General features: G+C 46.3%; 1 protein-coding gene across 1 annotated transcript; it reads right to left on the bottom strand.

Annotated features, from left to right (window-relative positions):
• Window positions 1-2,633: 2,633 nt before the first annotated feature.
• Window positions 2,634-15,128, bottom strand: EIF2B5 (eukaryotic translation initiation factor 2B subunit epsilon). The gene is made up of 16 exons (XM_019623683.1): window positions 14,585-15,128; window positions 13,347-13,471; window positions 12,334-12,519; window positions 12,065-12,242; window positions 11,897-11,977; window positions 11,544-11,621; window positions 10,960-11,272; window positions 9,445-9,590; window positions 9,074-9,215; window positions 8,850-8,951; window positions 8,556-8,663; window positions 8,279-8,369; window positions 7,872-7,995; window positions 7,171-7,296; window positions 6,643-6,753; window positions 2,634-6,467 (listed from the first exon to the last, which is right to left on the bottom strand). Exons 1-16 carry the CDS (start codon window positions 14,780-14,782, stop codon window positions 6,408-6,410), a joined length of 2,169 nt encoding a protein of 722 aa, XP_019479228.1. The 5' UTR covers window positions 14,783-15,128; the 3' UTR covers window positions 2,634-6,407.
• Between the last annotated feature and the right edge of the window lie 1,599 nt (window positions 15,129-16,727).

Below are 16,727 nucleotides of genomic sequence, written 5' to 3'. Positions count from 1 at the left end.
CCACTCTCCCGGCTCGGCTGGCGACGGCGACTCTTCCGGTGGCCGCGGCCCTCCCGGCTCTGGGCTGTCGCCCGGTGCGCTCCCCTCCCCGGGCCCCGGCGCGACCCCGCCCTGGCGCGGCCCCGCCCCCGGCCCCAGCCGAGCCGCGCTGGCCTCGCGGCAGATGGTCTGGCTCTCGGCCGGGCCCCCAGGACACCCCGCCCACCCGCCGGGCGGCGAGCTCTGACTCCAGCGCTCTGGTCCCTGGCCCGTGAGAGCGTGGCAGCGGTCGCCTAGGGCCCCGGAGATGGAAGGTTTGATCTCACCAGGATGCTCGCGTTCTTGGACTGTTCAAAGCCCAGACTCTGGACCCAAGGGGACCGGCTGCTCCTCTGCAACTGGAAATGCAGGGGTCGCTTTGGTCCCCAGAGGTAGGTGGGTGGGGGTTCTGACCACGTATCACTGGGGAAAGTGATCTTGACATGGCCCTTTAGGGTCTGTTAATAAGCATAAGCTGCCGTCATTGAGTCTACCAAATTGAGCTCCTTGAGGACACAACAGGCAGGATCCAATGCTGATTCCTTCTTATAACCTCAGTACCTAGGTGCAAAGTAGTGGTTTAATAAATGGATTGAATGCAGATGAGTGCAAGAATGAAGATGGGTGCATTACTGGGACAGTAAGTCTCAAGTCAGACGTGGGTATAATCATTCCTAACAGATCTCCTTACCCCTTAGCTTTAAATTTGTTTAATAGAGTGCCTACTATGTACAAGGCATACTACATGAGATACAGCAAATACAAGACAGGTAAGGCTGCTCTCAGGACCTTTACTTATTTGGAAAGAGGCTTGTAAATAAATAACTTCAGAGTAGCAAAGGCTATGAAACGATTAAAGGGAGTGATGTGATAGTAACGGGGAAAGAGAATTATGGGTAGTCAGAGAAGGCCTCTTCCATTTGAGCTAAGACCTAGAACTAATGAGGAGGCAGCTATAAGGTCTGGTCTTGGGGAAGAGCATTCCAGGCTGAGGGCACAGCCAACTCTAAAGGCTCAAGGCAGAAACAAACTTGCCAAATTTGAGGAACAGAAGGCCACTGTGACTACTGGGATAGTGTTAGATAAGGCTGGAAAGGAGACTGGGACCATCTCACACAGGTCCTTTTAGGTCACAGTAACAAGTGTGGTCTCCTCCCACTCCATTTTGTACAGTTGCCAAATTAGCGTTTCAACAGTAAGTACCTATTTCAGATATCTCCTCTGCTCAGAAACCTCTTCACATTCCCCAGTGCTTTTCAAATATCCTGATCGTGATATCCATAGCCCTCCATAATCTAACCTCTACCTATATTTGCAGCCTTTTATTTCATTATATCCTTATTTTGACTTCAGCAAGTCAAACTATTTGCTAGCCCCTGCACACATGTGTATTTTCATTTCATACCCTTTACTTTAAAATTTTTTTGTTTGTTTGTTTGTTTTGTTTTAGCTGAGCCATCCTGCCACCTGTTGTCAGCTCAGCTCGGGCTGGACTTGAACCGCTGTTGCTAAGAGCTCGCACTCTTGAGCGAGCTCTTAACCAACTGAGCCACTCGGACGGCCCTACTTTAAAATTTTAACAAAGCAGTATGTGTGCAAATAGTACTAAAAGTTTTGTTTTTGTTTTTTTTTAAGATTTTACTGGGGAATTTGGGGGAGGGGAAGAGCATTGGGGAATTGGAACAGACAAGCTGCTGCCCTTTGGTTCTTCAGTGTAGTTGTGGAAGACGTCATTTCACTGGCCCATGTTGGTATTATCATTGCGCTGTTCCTGGGTGAGGCAGATCAGTCGCCGGCCACTGGACAGCCGCTCATGGCGTCTCTTGGCAGCTCACTCCAGCTGCCAGCTGGTCACATCAGCTGCCAGCAACTCATGGTAGCTTATGGCAGCCCACTGCAGTTTCACGGCAGCCTACGCTGTCGCCGGTGACTCACGGCAGCCCAGCTCCAGGCTGAGCTGTTTACCATCTTAGCTGTAGAGGGCGCAGAGTCACTGGCCCTCATATGGGATCTGAACCGGGGCCCTGCTGCTCAGAGCTGGCATCCCAAGCCAACTCCTAACCAACGTGCCACTTGGCCGGCCCCTACTAACAGTTTTTAACAGCAGTCCTTTGTCCCATTTCCCTCCCCATCCCGGTATATTTTAACTTATACTATCACTTGAATTATGCATTCTAGACATTGCCTATTGATTTCCAATCTTGATGGGTTTTTCTTCCACCTTCCCCTAACTTCTTAAAATAGTAAAATCCCACTTTTTTTGTTAAGTCAATATAGTACTTAGTATTAACATTTGACTATGAATAGATGCTTCCTTTACAACTTCTCCTGTCATTAATCATTGCCTTGCCTTTTCATTTGCTGTTTTTTATGTAACATAGTGTACCTATCAAGTCTTTCCACATAATGTTTCTTAATACTTATTTTGTTAACTCAGTCAAATACAGGCATACCTCAGAGATATTGTGTTTGGTTCCAGACCACCACAATAAAGCAAATATTGCAATAGTCACACAAATTTTGGGTTTCCCAGTGCATAAAAAAGATGTTTATACTATACTGTAGTCTGTTAAGTGTGCAATAGTGTTATGTCTAAAAAAACCAATGTACATACCTTAATCAAAAAATACTTTATTGCTAAAAAATGCTAACCATCATCTAATCCTGTTGGAAAAATGGCACCAATAGATTTGCTTGACACAGGGTGCCACAAACCTTCAATTTGTAAAAACAAAAACCGAGAATTATCTTTAAACACAATAAAGCGAAGCTCAATAAAATGACGTGTCTGTGTATTAGATAATCCATTCTCTTCCTTGGAGCCTTCAATTCTGTTGCTCTGGTCTGCACTGCTGACTATCTTGGCTTGCGCACAGCAGCCATCCTGGACTTCTCTGCATCATACTCAAAATTCCCTTTACTTCTCCATGTTGGATAATTTCCTAGATACTTTACTCCTTTGCTGTAGGAAAGCACATTCCTTGGTAGCTTCCATTGGAAGGGAAATAAAAATTTTGAGAACTTGCAAATCTGAAAATGATTGGGAGTTAAAAGTAATTTAGCTTCAGAATTTTGAAGGCATCTCTCCACTGTCTTCTAGCTTTCAGTGTTGCCATTAAGTGGCCAGTTGGTCTCTTTATTTCCCTAAGCTTTTGCACATGATTTAATTCTCTGAAGACTTTAGGAAGTTCTCTTTATCCGTAGGTCCTGAAACTTTGTGGTGACATGCCTTGGTTCCTATTCACTGTGCTAGGCACCCTTTCCATCTAGAAATTCAACAATATTTTCGTGATTTAATAACATTTCTAGCATTCCCCCCATTGTTTCTTCAACTGTTAGATGTTGGACCTTCAGGATTGATCCTTAATTTTATTTTCTCCTTTATCATCCATTCCTTTAAAAATGATTTCAGCTTTCTGCAAGGTTTTCTTAACATTTTCAACCTTTCCTGAGTGGATAGGTAAAATATTCACAATTGAAAATTCAAGAAGTGCGTAAGGATGGATAGTCTCCTTCCTGTTTGATTCTCTGGTTCTCCAGTTCTCAGCAGAAGGAAACAATTCATTTCTAAGAATTTCTTTGTTCTCCAATTCTTTTTTATAGCACTTCCTTCATAGACACAGTATCTTTCCTCTGAATTTTGAGAATAGCTTCCCCTCAGGTCCCCTGAAGTTTTAAAAAAAACTCCTTGCTTTGTCATTTTCCTTGGTTTCAATTTTGTTTTGGTCTCTGCCTTCCACACTGGAAGTTTCCTCAAATGTTTGATGGCCCTTAGCAGTCTATTCACATTTAAGAAATACTAGAAAGCTGACTGGAAGCTCTTCATGTACAAGGCTTATCTCACAGGTTTACTGTAGGGTGATCAAGTGGGGGAAAGATGGCTTTTTTTGAGTAAACAGAAAATGTATTTGTAGGCCTTTTTTTTTTCTGTAGTTGTTTGTTTTTGCCTGGGGATATAAATCAGTATGTGCTGATATTTAGAGCCCTAACACTCATAAACTTCCACTTAATCCTTCATTTTCAACTTAGCTCCTCACCCCCACCCTCAAGTCTGTTGTTGAATCTAGAGGCTCTAATAGAATTTATGTTTTCCCTGTGGCTCTGAAGTTTCATGGGGCTATTTTATTCATTATGCTGGGCACTCATGGCTCTGTCAGTCTGGAAACTCATGATCTTTGGGTCTAGGAAACTTGTATTTCTTTGAAAATTTCCTCCCCACCGTTTCTCCATAGGCTAACTCTCTCATTTCTTGCAGGGAAGTAAGGGTAGTCACTCTGCTGGATCATAAGTTGGGGGGAGAGGGGGAGCTTTTTCTTATACAGGTCTTTGTCTGATTCCCCTCCACTCCATGCCCCATTCTCAGACCCTGCCTTTACCCTCTTCTGCTGAGCCTTTTCTGGGTTCAGAAGGGCATGTTGGTTTGCTTCTTGTAATAGCCACCTCAGTAGATAGAATCCATCCCATTCTGCTCTACTGTCAACTTTTCCATTTTTCATTTTCCAGAATGTTGATGTCTCTCATTCATTGTCATCATCTAGTTTTCCTTATCAGAGTCATGCGCCTTTTAAAAGAATCCTTTAGTGGCATACGAACGGGGTTTTGGAGGGAGCAAAAAGCGCATTTTTAATTTGCCACATTTAAATGGCAAGCCTTTGCTTTTACTGCTCCCTTCTACCGCTTTCTCTCTCTTAGGCCACTCAAGCATCACAGCCCTGTAAATCTTCCCTAATCACAAGTGAAAGGAATCTCTTCCTCCTAAAAAAAAGTTCTATGGGCCACTCTGATCTCTGCTACCCATTTGGTGCAAATCAGAGGTGCCCTATAGTTATTTGTATGTAAGTGCCTCTATTAGGTTCATGCCATAACCTTCATGTGCTCGGTAGGCACTAGATCCTATATCTGACAAAGCAGAAACTGAGATTTACTGAGAAAAGTAAATAAGGCCAAATCCTGGACAGCCTTATTTTCTCTTTAGAAATATGCAGTAATGCCCCTTCACACCTCTGAGTACAGTTCAGTGTCCTCTTCCTCAGCTTATTCCTTTCTACCCAATTGAAATGAAGGCAGCCAACCATTTTGTGTGTAATGTCCAGGAGGGCCATTTGTTACCAGGAACATTTGCCACAGTTTAAGTGTCAACAGAGTAAGGGTTATAAGAAGGCAACAAAGAGCTCAAAAAGATGGGCTAGAAGGTCATATGGTTGAGGTTAAAGGAGACAATACAGCAGTGATAAACTCCTGTTCTACAGTCCAATAACAAATCCTGGCTCTATCAATTACCAGTTATGGGACCTCTCTGAACTTTAGGCTCCTCATCTGAAAATGGGGATAAAACCTACTTCAAAGGATGTAAAGGTTAACTAAAATAACATAGGAAAAGTTTTTAGCAAAATGCCTGACATACAGTACACACTCCCTCAATATTAGGGAAAAGCCCATTTTGCAGGATCTTCCTCTGTTCTTAGGATATCCATTGCTGGCTTGGGGTTATATTTGCCTTTGCGGGCAATTTCCCTTCACTGAGACACTGACTATAGGGAAGCTGAAAGAATTCTGGATTATGAGGCTCAGATCCTTAGCTTTACCCCTCAAGATCATGAGACCTTGAGCAAATTTCCTTATCTTTAAGATGAAGAGTAGCCCAGTTTCCCACAGGAGTACTAGGTCAAGGGGACAAAGCGTGAGGGACTGGCAGGTGGTTATCAGACTTTACATATGCTTGGCATCATCACTCTCTGGCGGAAGAGTGTTCGGACTAGAATGCTCTATGGAAACAGGCTCAGGCACACCACTCCAGGACCACAAATTGGTCCACAGAGACTGGAAAAGAATCTAGACCCTCCACTACCCAAGAGCCATGGCAATGGTCAATTAGTGAGGCACCACAGTGCCACCTAGTGGCCACAACACTCCTCTTCTCCCTCTCTCCCAGGTGTTAAAAAACGGCTGTCATGTCAGAGGTTTAGAACTCTTCAGTCACCTACTTCAACGGCTGCTCATTCAGAGTTGGAGAGAAACCAAACACACCCCCTCTCTCTTTTTTAATATTAACAAATACAAGCAGCAGAGAAGGCCAGCTGCTCTCTGCTGTTCCCCGAGGGAAAGCCAGAGCACAAAGCTGTGCTGCTGGCCTTCCTCTAACTGCAGGGCCTGCCTCGCTTGTCATTAGGCAGAGCTTTGTTCCAACCCAGCTTCCCTCATCCCAACGCCTCAGTCAGGATGCGAGGCACATGGTTGTTGGCGGTGGGAAGAATACTGTAGTTCCAGCCTCTGCTCCTGTAAGTCTCAGCCAGGATGGTGGTCACTTATCTGCAACTAGCCTCTCACTTGCTCTGGCCCAGAAGCCAGGACAGCAATCAACCACAGCCACAGGAGGAGGCAGTGTGACTTCAGTCATCTTCAGATGACTCCTCTTCTGCCTCCTTTAGCCACTGGATGAACCTCTGCAGCTGTAAGGAAGCACAGTGGAGAGCTACTGATGGAGGGGCACATAACCCTCCTGTTCTCCTTAGAGGATAGACAGCTTGAAGAACCACAGAGTCCCGGGGACCCACCATCCTGTGGACTGGGACCAAGAGTCGGGGAACCAGACGACCATCATGGTCAGAGGGCATCCTGACTCACCTGTTGGTTCTTACGCAACTGCCGGCCCTTGTCAGTTGTATCCTTTTGGCTGTACCAGCTCAGGATTGTTTCCTCAGCCAGGATCTCCAGCTGGTAGAAAGCCAACAGTACCTGCAGAAGGCCAGCAGAGATCTCAGGGATCTTACAGAGTCCAGCAAGGTATAATGGATAACACAGGAAGAGGGAAAGATCTTAGCACCTCTTTCTACCAGGTCCTCAGCTTCCTTCTACATACTGAGCAGTTTCCTTCAAAACAGATAAGAGTAAGCTGTTCACTCTGGTACTGAAACAGGTATAACTTCTGGAACCATTTCTGGGTAGTGCTTTGCACATTCCCAGGGCAACTTCCAAATGGCTACCTTCCTGGCCTGGCTCCATGCAAAGAGCGCAATACGAGGGGTGGACGGTGCTGTTGACCAAACTCCATACTGGACTCATGTCAGCCTCTGTTCTGTGCCTCCATGGAGGTCACCAAGGTCTGTTTCAAAGCAAATGCAGGACTATGAGGCTTTGAGGAGGTATATTCACCTTGGCCATGGAAGTACCGAGAGCTTCATGCTCCAGGAAGAAGTCCTCAATGGCTGCCAATGCTTCCAAATGATCAGCTGCACGCTTTATGTAGTTCCTGAATACAGGGCTCCAGGCCTTGAGCAGCTATGGAAGAAAGGAGAAAGGAGCTGCAATATATTCCTATGCATGTATCTACCTGAACAGCAAAGAAAGCCAATATTGATAACATGGGTCTTTCATGATATGGGAAGACAAGAGGGAGATGATCCAGGCCCTGTGGAATCATGTCAGAAGGACTTGGGAGTTGCTAGCAATCAGGGTTGGGGAAAAAGAGGTTCCTAGGGAAGGTGAAAGGGGGTCAGATATGCAGGCTGCCTCCAAAGACCTATTTCCAGCCTAATGGCCGATCTCATTCAACCAAGTAAGTCATTTACAGAGTCTAAAAGTCTAGGTCTATTCTGGGTATACCTTTGGGGTCTGGGCTGGTCTGAAGCCTGGAGTCTCAAAGGCCACTTAGGACTGAATCTAAGTTGACTCCTCTGGACCAGCCAAGGCTGTTCTAGAATCCAATCTGCTTCGAGGTGAGGAGAAAGGAACCAACTACAAGTAACCCAGCATCCCACAGCAAGACCTTCTACTCCTGATTTACAGTCAAGCACAGCAAGGATGTGTGTCTGCCTCCACCCAATCCCTTGTACTCAGCCCCAATCTTTGCTCACAGGAAGCAGCAGGGCACAGTAGCGGTTTGAGTCGAGCCGGGAATCCATCTGTTGCAGAGGGAACTCTAGGACCACGTGGCTCAGCACCTGCATCACCTCCTTTAGGCTTATGTTGTAGGCATACCTGTGGGAAGACTGTGGTGACACCAGGGCCTTCATTGGCCCTTCCAGCATGCTGTAGAACTCTGAATATGGCAGGACATTGAGGGATAGGAAGTCAGATGGAACAAGATGGATGGGGACAGTTTTAGGAAGAAGTCTATGCTGAGACTAGAACCTAAATGCTATTGGCCTTGTCTATTTGGGATGTCAAGGGAGCAGGTTCCTATTTGGGGAAGACACAGAAGAGAACCTCTACCTGCCTGGGATTCTCCCCGGGGAAGAAAATAGGGAGGGGCTGCTCTTACTTGAGAGAGTTGATCTCTAGGACTAGATTGTCACAAGAAATGTTCTCCTCCTTGCCCCGCTGCAGTGTTCCCAGGACTTCATTCTGGAACACTAAAATCAAAGCAAGAATAAGTTCATGGGCCAAAATCACTCCAAAATGCATTAAGTCATCTAGTTCTGACTTTATACAAAACCCTTCCTGCGAGGAACACAAGTCCTTGGCTAGCTGATCCACATAAAGAATAAACTGGAGGTTTTCCTCTTTTGTCCTAGGACACTGCTCCCCTGGCCACTCACCTTTGATGTCATCCATCTGTGGGGAGCCTGTCCGGCTGTCGAGCTCCTCAGAATCCATACTTCGCTCACTTTCAGTTTCACTCTCTTCTTCCATGTTGATTGTGAGTCCTGAGAACCCATATAGGGAGAGAAAAAAGAAAAATAAGGAAAGAGCCACTGACTGACAAGAGAGCCAAATATCTGCCTTGTCTGCATGAATAAAGCAATGAACAGGTAGTCTGATTCTGAAGTGTTCTCTTGCCTTCAAAGTATTCTGCTTTAGAAAGGGGGTGGCAGGAATAAAGCTTAGCTCACCCCACAGACTATGCCGTAGTTCCTCCTCTTCCTCCATGTTCATGTCTGCAGCTTTCCAGAGGTAGCCCTGGCCTGCAACTCCGACTTCTGCTGGATTGTAACCTGGAAAGGCACTGATCTTTAGCAAAGGACCAGGGGAAGCACCAATCTCTCCAGGAGGAAATAATGGTGTTTCTATGGGGCAGAGAGACACACAGATGCCCCACACCTGCTGAGCCTCACACCTTTCAGCTTCACTTTCTCCTTTTCTTGGTCAGCCCCAGAATCATCACTGAACTGGCTATCGTCCTCATCTTCCTCTGCATCTGGAGGGTGCAAAGAGATCACCGAGCCCTCAGGCAGTGTGATGTCTGGGCCCACTACCACCTAGGGGAGAAAAAAGGAGCGGGTGGCACAGGTCCATTAGTGGGTTGGGGAAAGCCACATTCTGACAATGATAGTGACTTTTTTTTTACTAAGCCAAGTAGAACGCAAATGAAACCACTGAATTTGGACTCTCATTTCAGGTTTGATTATAGGTGGATGTGGGCTCCTCCTGGCTCAGCATGACCACCACTCAGTTTGGGGCCTGTGCACAGTATGGAACAGGTCTCACCTGGGAAGTGAGGACACAGTGTGGCTCCAGTGTAACATGTTCTTTGACCTCAGCATTGTCGCAAAGCAGAGACTGACGGATCTGTGCTCCAGCAGCTACTCGAACACCCTGCCACAGGTAGGCCTGGTCCAGTACCACGTTATCACCTGGCTCAGGACAGGAAGGACTCCTGGTCACTCAGGGCTCCAACTCCAGACCAGGGCCATTCCTGGAAGACACAGCTGACTGATACCAGCACAGCTCCCACCCAGCTCGAATATTCCACCCCCCAGTTCACCAGAAACCCCTTCTTCCCCCTCTAAGCCTAGGCACAAAGACAGAACACTGCTCAGCCTGACCCACCTCCACTAGGTTTACAACAATTACAGGCTACATACGGAACTTAGGGACCTAAGAACCTTCAAGATTTCTAGGGACCCCTTGAACTCAAGAGCCTTATTAGAATCATGTCCATATTTAACCAAATTATTCTACCTCTTTTTGTATATTTTAGAGTTAGAATCTTATTGCTCTTCTTTTAAAGAGGCAGTTCCATTAGAAGCATCATATTCCTACAACCAAAGTGAGTTACCAAGAGGCTAACCAGGCAGTTATGGTAGAGTAACAAGAACGCTGGACTTCAGGGACCAGCCGAGTGGTGCGTTGGTTAAGAGTTGGCTTGGGATGCCAGCTCTGAGCAGCAGAGCCCAGGTTCAGATCACACATGGGGGCCAGTGACACTGCCCTCTACAGCTAAGATGGTGAGCAGCAGCTCGACCTGGAGCTGGGCTGCTGTGAGTCGAGGACTACGGCGTAGGCTGCAGGCCCTACTGCAGTGGGCTGCCATAGCTACCGTGAGTGGCCAGCATTTGGTGTGAGCTGCCAAGCGCCACCGTGAGTGGCCGTCCAGAGGCCGGCAATTGATCTGCCTCACCCAGGAAAAGCACAATGATAATCCCAACATGGGTCAGTGAAGCAACGTCCTCCACAACTAGACTGAAGAATAAAAGGACAGCAACTTGTCTGTTCCCCTTCCCCCATTCCCCAATAAAATCTTAAAAAAAAAAGTTGGACTTCACAATCAGAATACTCAGACTCAAGTCCCAGCACTGCCTCTTATTAGCTATGACCTTCGGCGAGACACTCTTTGAGCCAGTTTGCTTATCTATAAGCTGGGGATAAATTATACCTACCTCACAAGGTGTTTGTGAGGATTACATGAAATAATCTATGCTAAAGCCATTTGTAAGCTGTAATACACTAAACAGATGTTATTACTGCATGGTTATTATCCACTGAGTCCTGAATATGAATACAGGGTATATCCTGGAACGCAAAGAGTCACCCAACAAGAGGCTCACAGGCCACCAATTAAAGCATCACTGTTTTTACATCCCTGTTCTCTCCTTCATTAAGGTAGCCACTCTAATTCTTTATTCTCAGGGACTATCCCTCTGTATCCTTCTATGGAGACATGGGGCCTCCCCAGGTTCCTGCTCCTAGGATGGCTGGCTTGACTTCCCCACCTGTGCTCACCAATGTGACAGCCAGGACCAATGACACTATTGGTGATGGAGCAATTGCTGCCAATGACAGTGCCAGAGCCCAGGAGCACATTTTCCTCCAGGATGCTGCCATGGCCCAGGCTGACCTCAGGCCCTCGGTAGATGTTGTGCCGGGAATGAGTGCAGTTCTGGGTTGTGCTGTCAGTGAAGTTTGCCTCTGGAGTGAGAGGATAGACCCATCGGCGGATGACATCAGCGCAGACAGCTGCATACATGTGTAGGTTGGAGACCCGGGCACCATACTCCCGAGTTGTCACGTGCATGTGGATCTGGTTCCCTAGGATCTGAATGAAGACAAGGAAAGGGAGGTCACCTAAGCAAGCAAGAGAGGAAGAACATCCACAGGTAGAACACTTTTCTAACCTTAAGTTCCCCTCTGCTTCTCAATGTCACAGCCAAATGGCCTGAGACTTTTCTTTGCATACTGCTTCCCCAAAACCCCAGCTATTTTCCTCCCTCTGAAGGCTCAATAAAACACAAAAGGGGACTAAAAGTTATCTGCATGAGATAAAATCACAGCCCTCTTTAAAAGAGGCATTGGGAACCTTTTCTTACCTCCTCATTCACTAACAGGCCTCGCACAAAGTCGTCCCGAGTTTGGTAGTCAAAGTTGTCTGTAAAGAGTTGAGCCACCTGTGTGGGGGGGAGTTGGGTGGGGCCAAGGTTAAGTGCTATTCTCTGGAAGCAAAGATAAGCCCCCAGAGACCTATCAGACCCTACGACAGCAGGACATTGGCCAGCATCCCAAGGAGGCTCCCAATATTGGGGTCAAGATGATAGCACCTATTTGTAGTAAAACAGATAAGAGAAGGAGGGAGAAGAAATACCCCCTGGCCTTCTAAGGGGGCAATACCACACCCTCCGAGTTCTACTCTTTGGATGTGCAGCCCCAGCCCTAAAGAGCTCACCTGAGGAGAGCAGATGCTGATATGACAATCCAGTAAATCATAGCGAATCTCTACTCCATCTCCACTGCCCTGGAACAAGCTCTGTGGGGAGAAGTTATGGACTTTAACCCGTCTCCCTTGCTGAAGCCTGTAACTTTCCCACCTCATGGAACCTAGATACCCACATACCAGGGGAAAAGAAAAACGTCGGAGGCCTTGGGTCTTCTGGAAATGGAGAACCTGGTTTGTGGCACTATCCGCAGCCACTACCACGTTGTCCTCATGGCAACGAGTTGGGTGGCTGGGGGATGACTCCTTGAAGATCATTGTCATCACAGATACATTTTTTTCTAGCTTTCGCCTCAATCTGTAAAGGATAGGAGGGAGAGAGCTGCAAAAAAGCAGTTTTGGGGTTCTGCTGGTCACAAACTATTGTCCCTATCATTTTCCCATCTGACCTGTGTTCCTCTAGGGCTCTGGTAATATTGATGTTTGAGATGATGTCCCCATACACCAGCAGGAAGTCAGAGCGCACCAAGGCCTTGGCATCAACATCACGGAGAACATCCCCCAGTGATCGATATAATTCTGATGTAATGATTCGAACCACGTTGAGGGATGTAGGGCGGCACCACTTAGATTTCCTAAAGGAAGGGGAGGTGAGGGGAATGAGTGAATCAAGCACAAAGATCACATAGAGCTTCCCTGTTTTTCTCCCCCATCCAACATTCACACTCCTTCTCTATGGCTTTTTTGAGTTCCTGCCAGCGTCCTCAACTTCAAAGAGATTTATGAACTATAATTAATGGTTTCAGCATCCTGTGTCACCAGTCTTGTTTTATGGGTTACAGAAACATGGTTATTTCCTTTCCATAGCCTGACCCCTGTCCTCAAACATGGATTTGAATTCAAAATCCTGCTGAGACTTAGGGTATACAAAGTATCCTGGAAATACACTTTTCATGCCACTTTTCTCCTTCTAAAGTCCAGACCAAATATAGAAACTATCTAATGGAGACCATACTAATATCCTAGTCTTTATTTTCTAAGCTTCCATAATTCCTGAGATTCACTCTTTTTCAAGAAGATTTCATCAAACATTTATTAAGTGCTTACTATGTATTTGCTACTAAGTTAGCCACAGGGAAGGCAAAGATGAGGAAGAGCTCAATGTTTAGCAGCTCAGTGGAAAAACAAAGACGTTACTCTTATAACTTCCGTATTAGAGCTATTAAATAAAAAGCAAAGCCCACTGGGAACAAACTTTACAAGTGAGAGTCAGAAAAACCCAAATGTTATTCTTTAATTTTTGTTATAGCTTCCTGATAAGTGAAGAGACTACCCTTAGACCTTATGACGGGATCTAAACAGACACATTTTTTTCCCCCCTCACGATTTCCCCTTAGTTACATCCATCCTAAGAAAATGAAAAAAATGGTGAAATATGGAAAGTGAAGTTGCAGGGCCTTACAGTAAATGTTCCTTGATTTGAGCAGCCTTCCAGCAGCAAAAGACAAAGGTTTCCTGTACACCTGTGGCAGTCAGAAATTCCAGCGTGTAGTCAATTAGTGCCACGTTGGCCAGAGGCAAGAGGGCCTGGAGGGCAGGGGATGAAAAAAAAAAAGTGAAGTCTTGATTCTGTAGGGGCCCTCTGCGTACCATTCTTTCCCCCACTACAACCACAATTCTCACTCTTATATCAGTGTTTCCAAAGCTATAGCTTTGTCTTTCCAGTTTAAAAGTAATCAAGCTTCTGCCTTTCATGTTCATGACATGCTCTAAGCATTAGAGTCTACGGTGTTGCAATTTGGATATAGTAAGCATAGAATCTACTTGGCTTAGCATCACACAGCTTCTATAGATTAGACCACCCCTGGCAAAGGAGAATACTGGAAATCAATCATATCTCCAGAAACTTTAGCACCAATAAGGCCTATTCCCCCTAAAATTTCCTTCCTTGATTTCTTTGTAAGAGTCAGGGACTAGCAAACCACAAATCACTTGTACAAAATGAACAGTCATTAAGCTTTCTGGGGGGAGTGAAGAGCTAGAGAAGATTTCCCCTGATCTAAATGCCATTCCCTCTCTTTAAACTAAGGACTGCTGAGTAACCCAGTAATCCTCAGGACTAGCTCAGTTCAATTTCCCAGTGTCTAGACAACAAATACAAGGGCTGCTGGCAACCAGCCACTAAACCTGTTCTGTCCTCGTTTGGACAGATGGTACTGGCTGTCTTAAAAAAAAAAAAAAAGCACACTGACTGTACAAGATCCAAAACAGCTGGTTACTATGGGATCAGACCAGTCTGCTCTTTTTCAGGCATATGACCTCCCTTTTGGAGGCAAAAGGAAGGGATATTCTTTCACCTAAGGATCTCTTTTTTCTCCGCAGCCTCCTCTTGGGGCGTTGAAGCCCCGCGTGAAGGCTTCTCACAAACATTGCTTCTACACTTAGCTCTCTGCATGCCTTCCAAAGCGGAGACAGGCGGCACTACGAGTGCCCAAACCTGCCAGCCCCTCACTTGGTCAGGCAGTCAATCAGGGCTTTGGATGGCCTCTTTGCCTTCCTCCTAACTAGATAAACCCGACTTAGAGCAAGAGGGTAGACACACGTCCTCCCACAGCACGCATCACTAGGCAGTCGAAAAGATAACCTGCTCCAGTCCCGCCACCTCTGGGCCCTCTGGCTGCTCTCGCGCACGGCGCTCACCCGAGGCTGGTCCTTGGAGATGGGAAAGAAGCGGCGGTTGAAGCTATCCGCCACCAGCACTGCTTGTAGGGGCGGCGGCGGTTCCTCCTCCGCCCCTTTGGCTCCCCCACCGCCGCTGCTCCCTCCTGGCCCGCTGCCACTGCGCTTGTTGGCCCGACTGGCCCCCGCACCAGGCAGCGCCACCACAGTAGTCGCCATCTTCTTCTCTCACAAGCACCACTTCCGCACGGAAACTGACACGGCACGCAGTAGGGGACAAAAAGGCCGCAGTACTCGAAACGCGAAGGACTAACGAAGGGAGGCAGGGAGGAGACTAGGAGAGAAGAGTGCGCATGCGTCTCGCCTAGGCGCCCGCCCAGTTGGAGGTCTCAGCAATTTGCAGCCAGGCGTGGAGCGCGGCGCAGTGAACTTGACCTGTTGGAGCGCAGGAGATGGGTCCTATGGACCGCAGTCTGGATCTGCAAGTATAGTAGGCCTTCATTTGTACATGAACAAACTGAGATTCTTGCGGGATGATGGGACTTGTCTTCTGCGAAGGGGCCAGATGTTTTCGGGATATGTAGTCTTCCCCTCCCAGAGCATGTTAAAAAGTGTTCTCCGTCATTCTAGTAGCCTAATGTGATCCGGCATCTTGTGGAGCTTGGAACCATGTCAGACATCCCCCTTTTCCCAGGGGACTCACAGTCTTCATAAACACAAAACGTGGTATACTAGGGCGAACAGTAGTAATTCTCTTGAGCGCTGAATGTGGCCAGAGATAAAACACGCATTTAATTCGTGACACGTCTCTGCGAGAACATTTCATTCATTCGTTTAACAAACATTTCTTGAACTCTAAGGGGGAGAGGATCACCCTGCTAGTAAGTGGAAGAACTGGTATTGGAACCCGATCTGTGACTTCATAATTTCACAATCTTTCTGCCAAGTTATGTTGAGTGATAAAAATTACTATTTCATGACGTCTTCAATCATTCATTCATTCATTCATTCATTCATTCATTCATTCATTCATGCATTCATTCAGCCTATCAGCATCTATTGAAACCGTAATCTGTCTTAATCATAGTGAAAATACGGGTGGATCCAAGAACAGCATAAAGTTGAGTAGGACTGGAATTAAGCATCAAGCTTTCCAAGCAGAAAAGATTGTGAGCTCAGAGGTCCTCCAAGTCTATATAGAGGCGCATCACGATTTTGGGAAAGAGGCGGTGGCTGCAGCGAGAAAATTCGGCTTGCGGAAGTGCGGGACCGTGGGGACGCGATGGAAGCTAGGGAAAGAATCTTAGGCGTCATTTATTATAGTAATCAAGGAGCTTTCTGGCAAGGCACGCGCACTTTCTGCACTAGAACTGTCTGAATTTCAGATCCGCGGATCCTGCAAAGTTTCAGCAAGCGTTTCCACCCATGCCCGCGTTGCACTTAGGGGTTTGGAGTTCCAAAAGGCTGACGTTGTTACGACGTGGGGTTGCGACTTGACTAGCGTTACTAAGTTCCCTCCTCGTGGGCACGAGGAGCCTGTCATTTCTTTTCTCCATTAATTAATGATAGCGCTGAGAGAAAACCACTTCTTAAGGGTTTTGGAAAATTGAGCGTGGACAAGAAAAGGCAGAAGGCAACTCAGTAAAAGTTTTCAATTAAATGAATGTACATTCTAGACTCTAGAATCTAGAGGAAGCAAACCCACAGGCAGAGGAAATAAAGGGTGATTAAATAGGACTGATTTGCCCCAGCCCCCGCAGCACGAAATCCTAACTCAGTCCACTAGTATGGTCTCCAAGTTGTTTAAGTGGTGCCATCAGAAGCCTGCACCACAAAGTATCTGGCATGATCCTTTTCCACTGGATTCTGACACATTCCTTTGTTGAAGATGCAGTACTCTGGCCTGCAGTTGATTGCCAAACTTTCAGGGAAGCATCAAAAAAAAAACTATCTGTAGATGACAAAAGATTTTAAATGGTTGTAGTTAGCTTACTGGGTTCTTATTGATAACTTTCAAAAGTGAAAGATCTAATAAGTCATTACAAGAATTATGCAGATAACAAGGAAATTTGGTTGTTTCTATGGCATGCAAAGCAAGATAATAAAGTTAATCCAAAAAAATGTTTAGACAAAAAAACTATAAACATAATGATTTAACTTCATT

The sequence above is a fragment of the Hipposideros armiger genome, unplaced genomic scaffold, assembly GCF_001890085.2.
Source record: "Hipposideros armiger isolate ML-2016 unplaced genomic scaffold, ASM189008v1 scaffold_14, whole genome shotgun sequence".
Classification (NCBI taxonomy): domain Eukaryota; kingdom Metazoa; phylum Chordata; class Mammalia; order Chiroptera; family Hipposideridae; genus Hipposideros; species Hipposideros armiger.
Note: the sequence above shows the minus strand (reverse complement) of the source record. Positions and strands in the feature narration are given on the sequence as shown.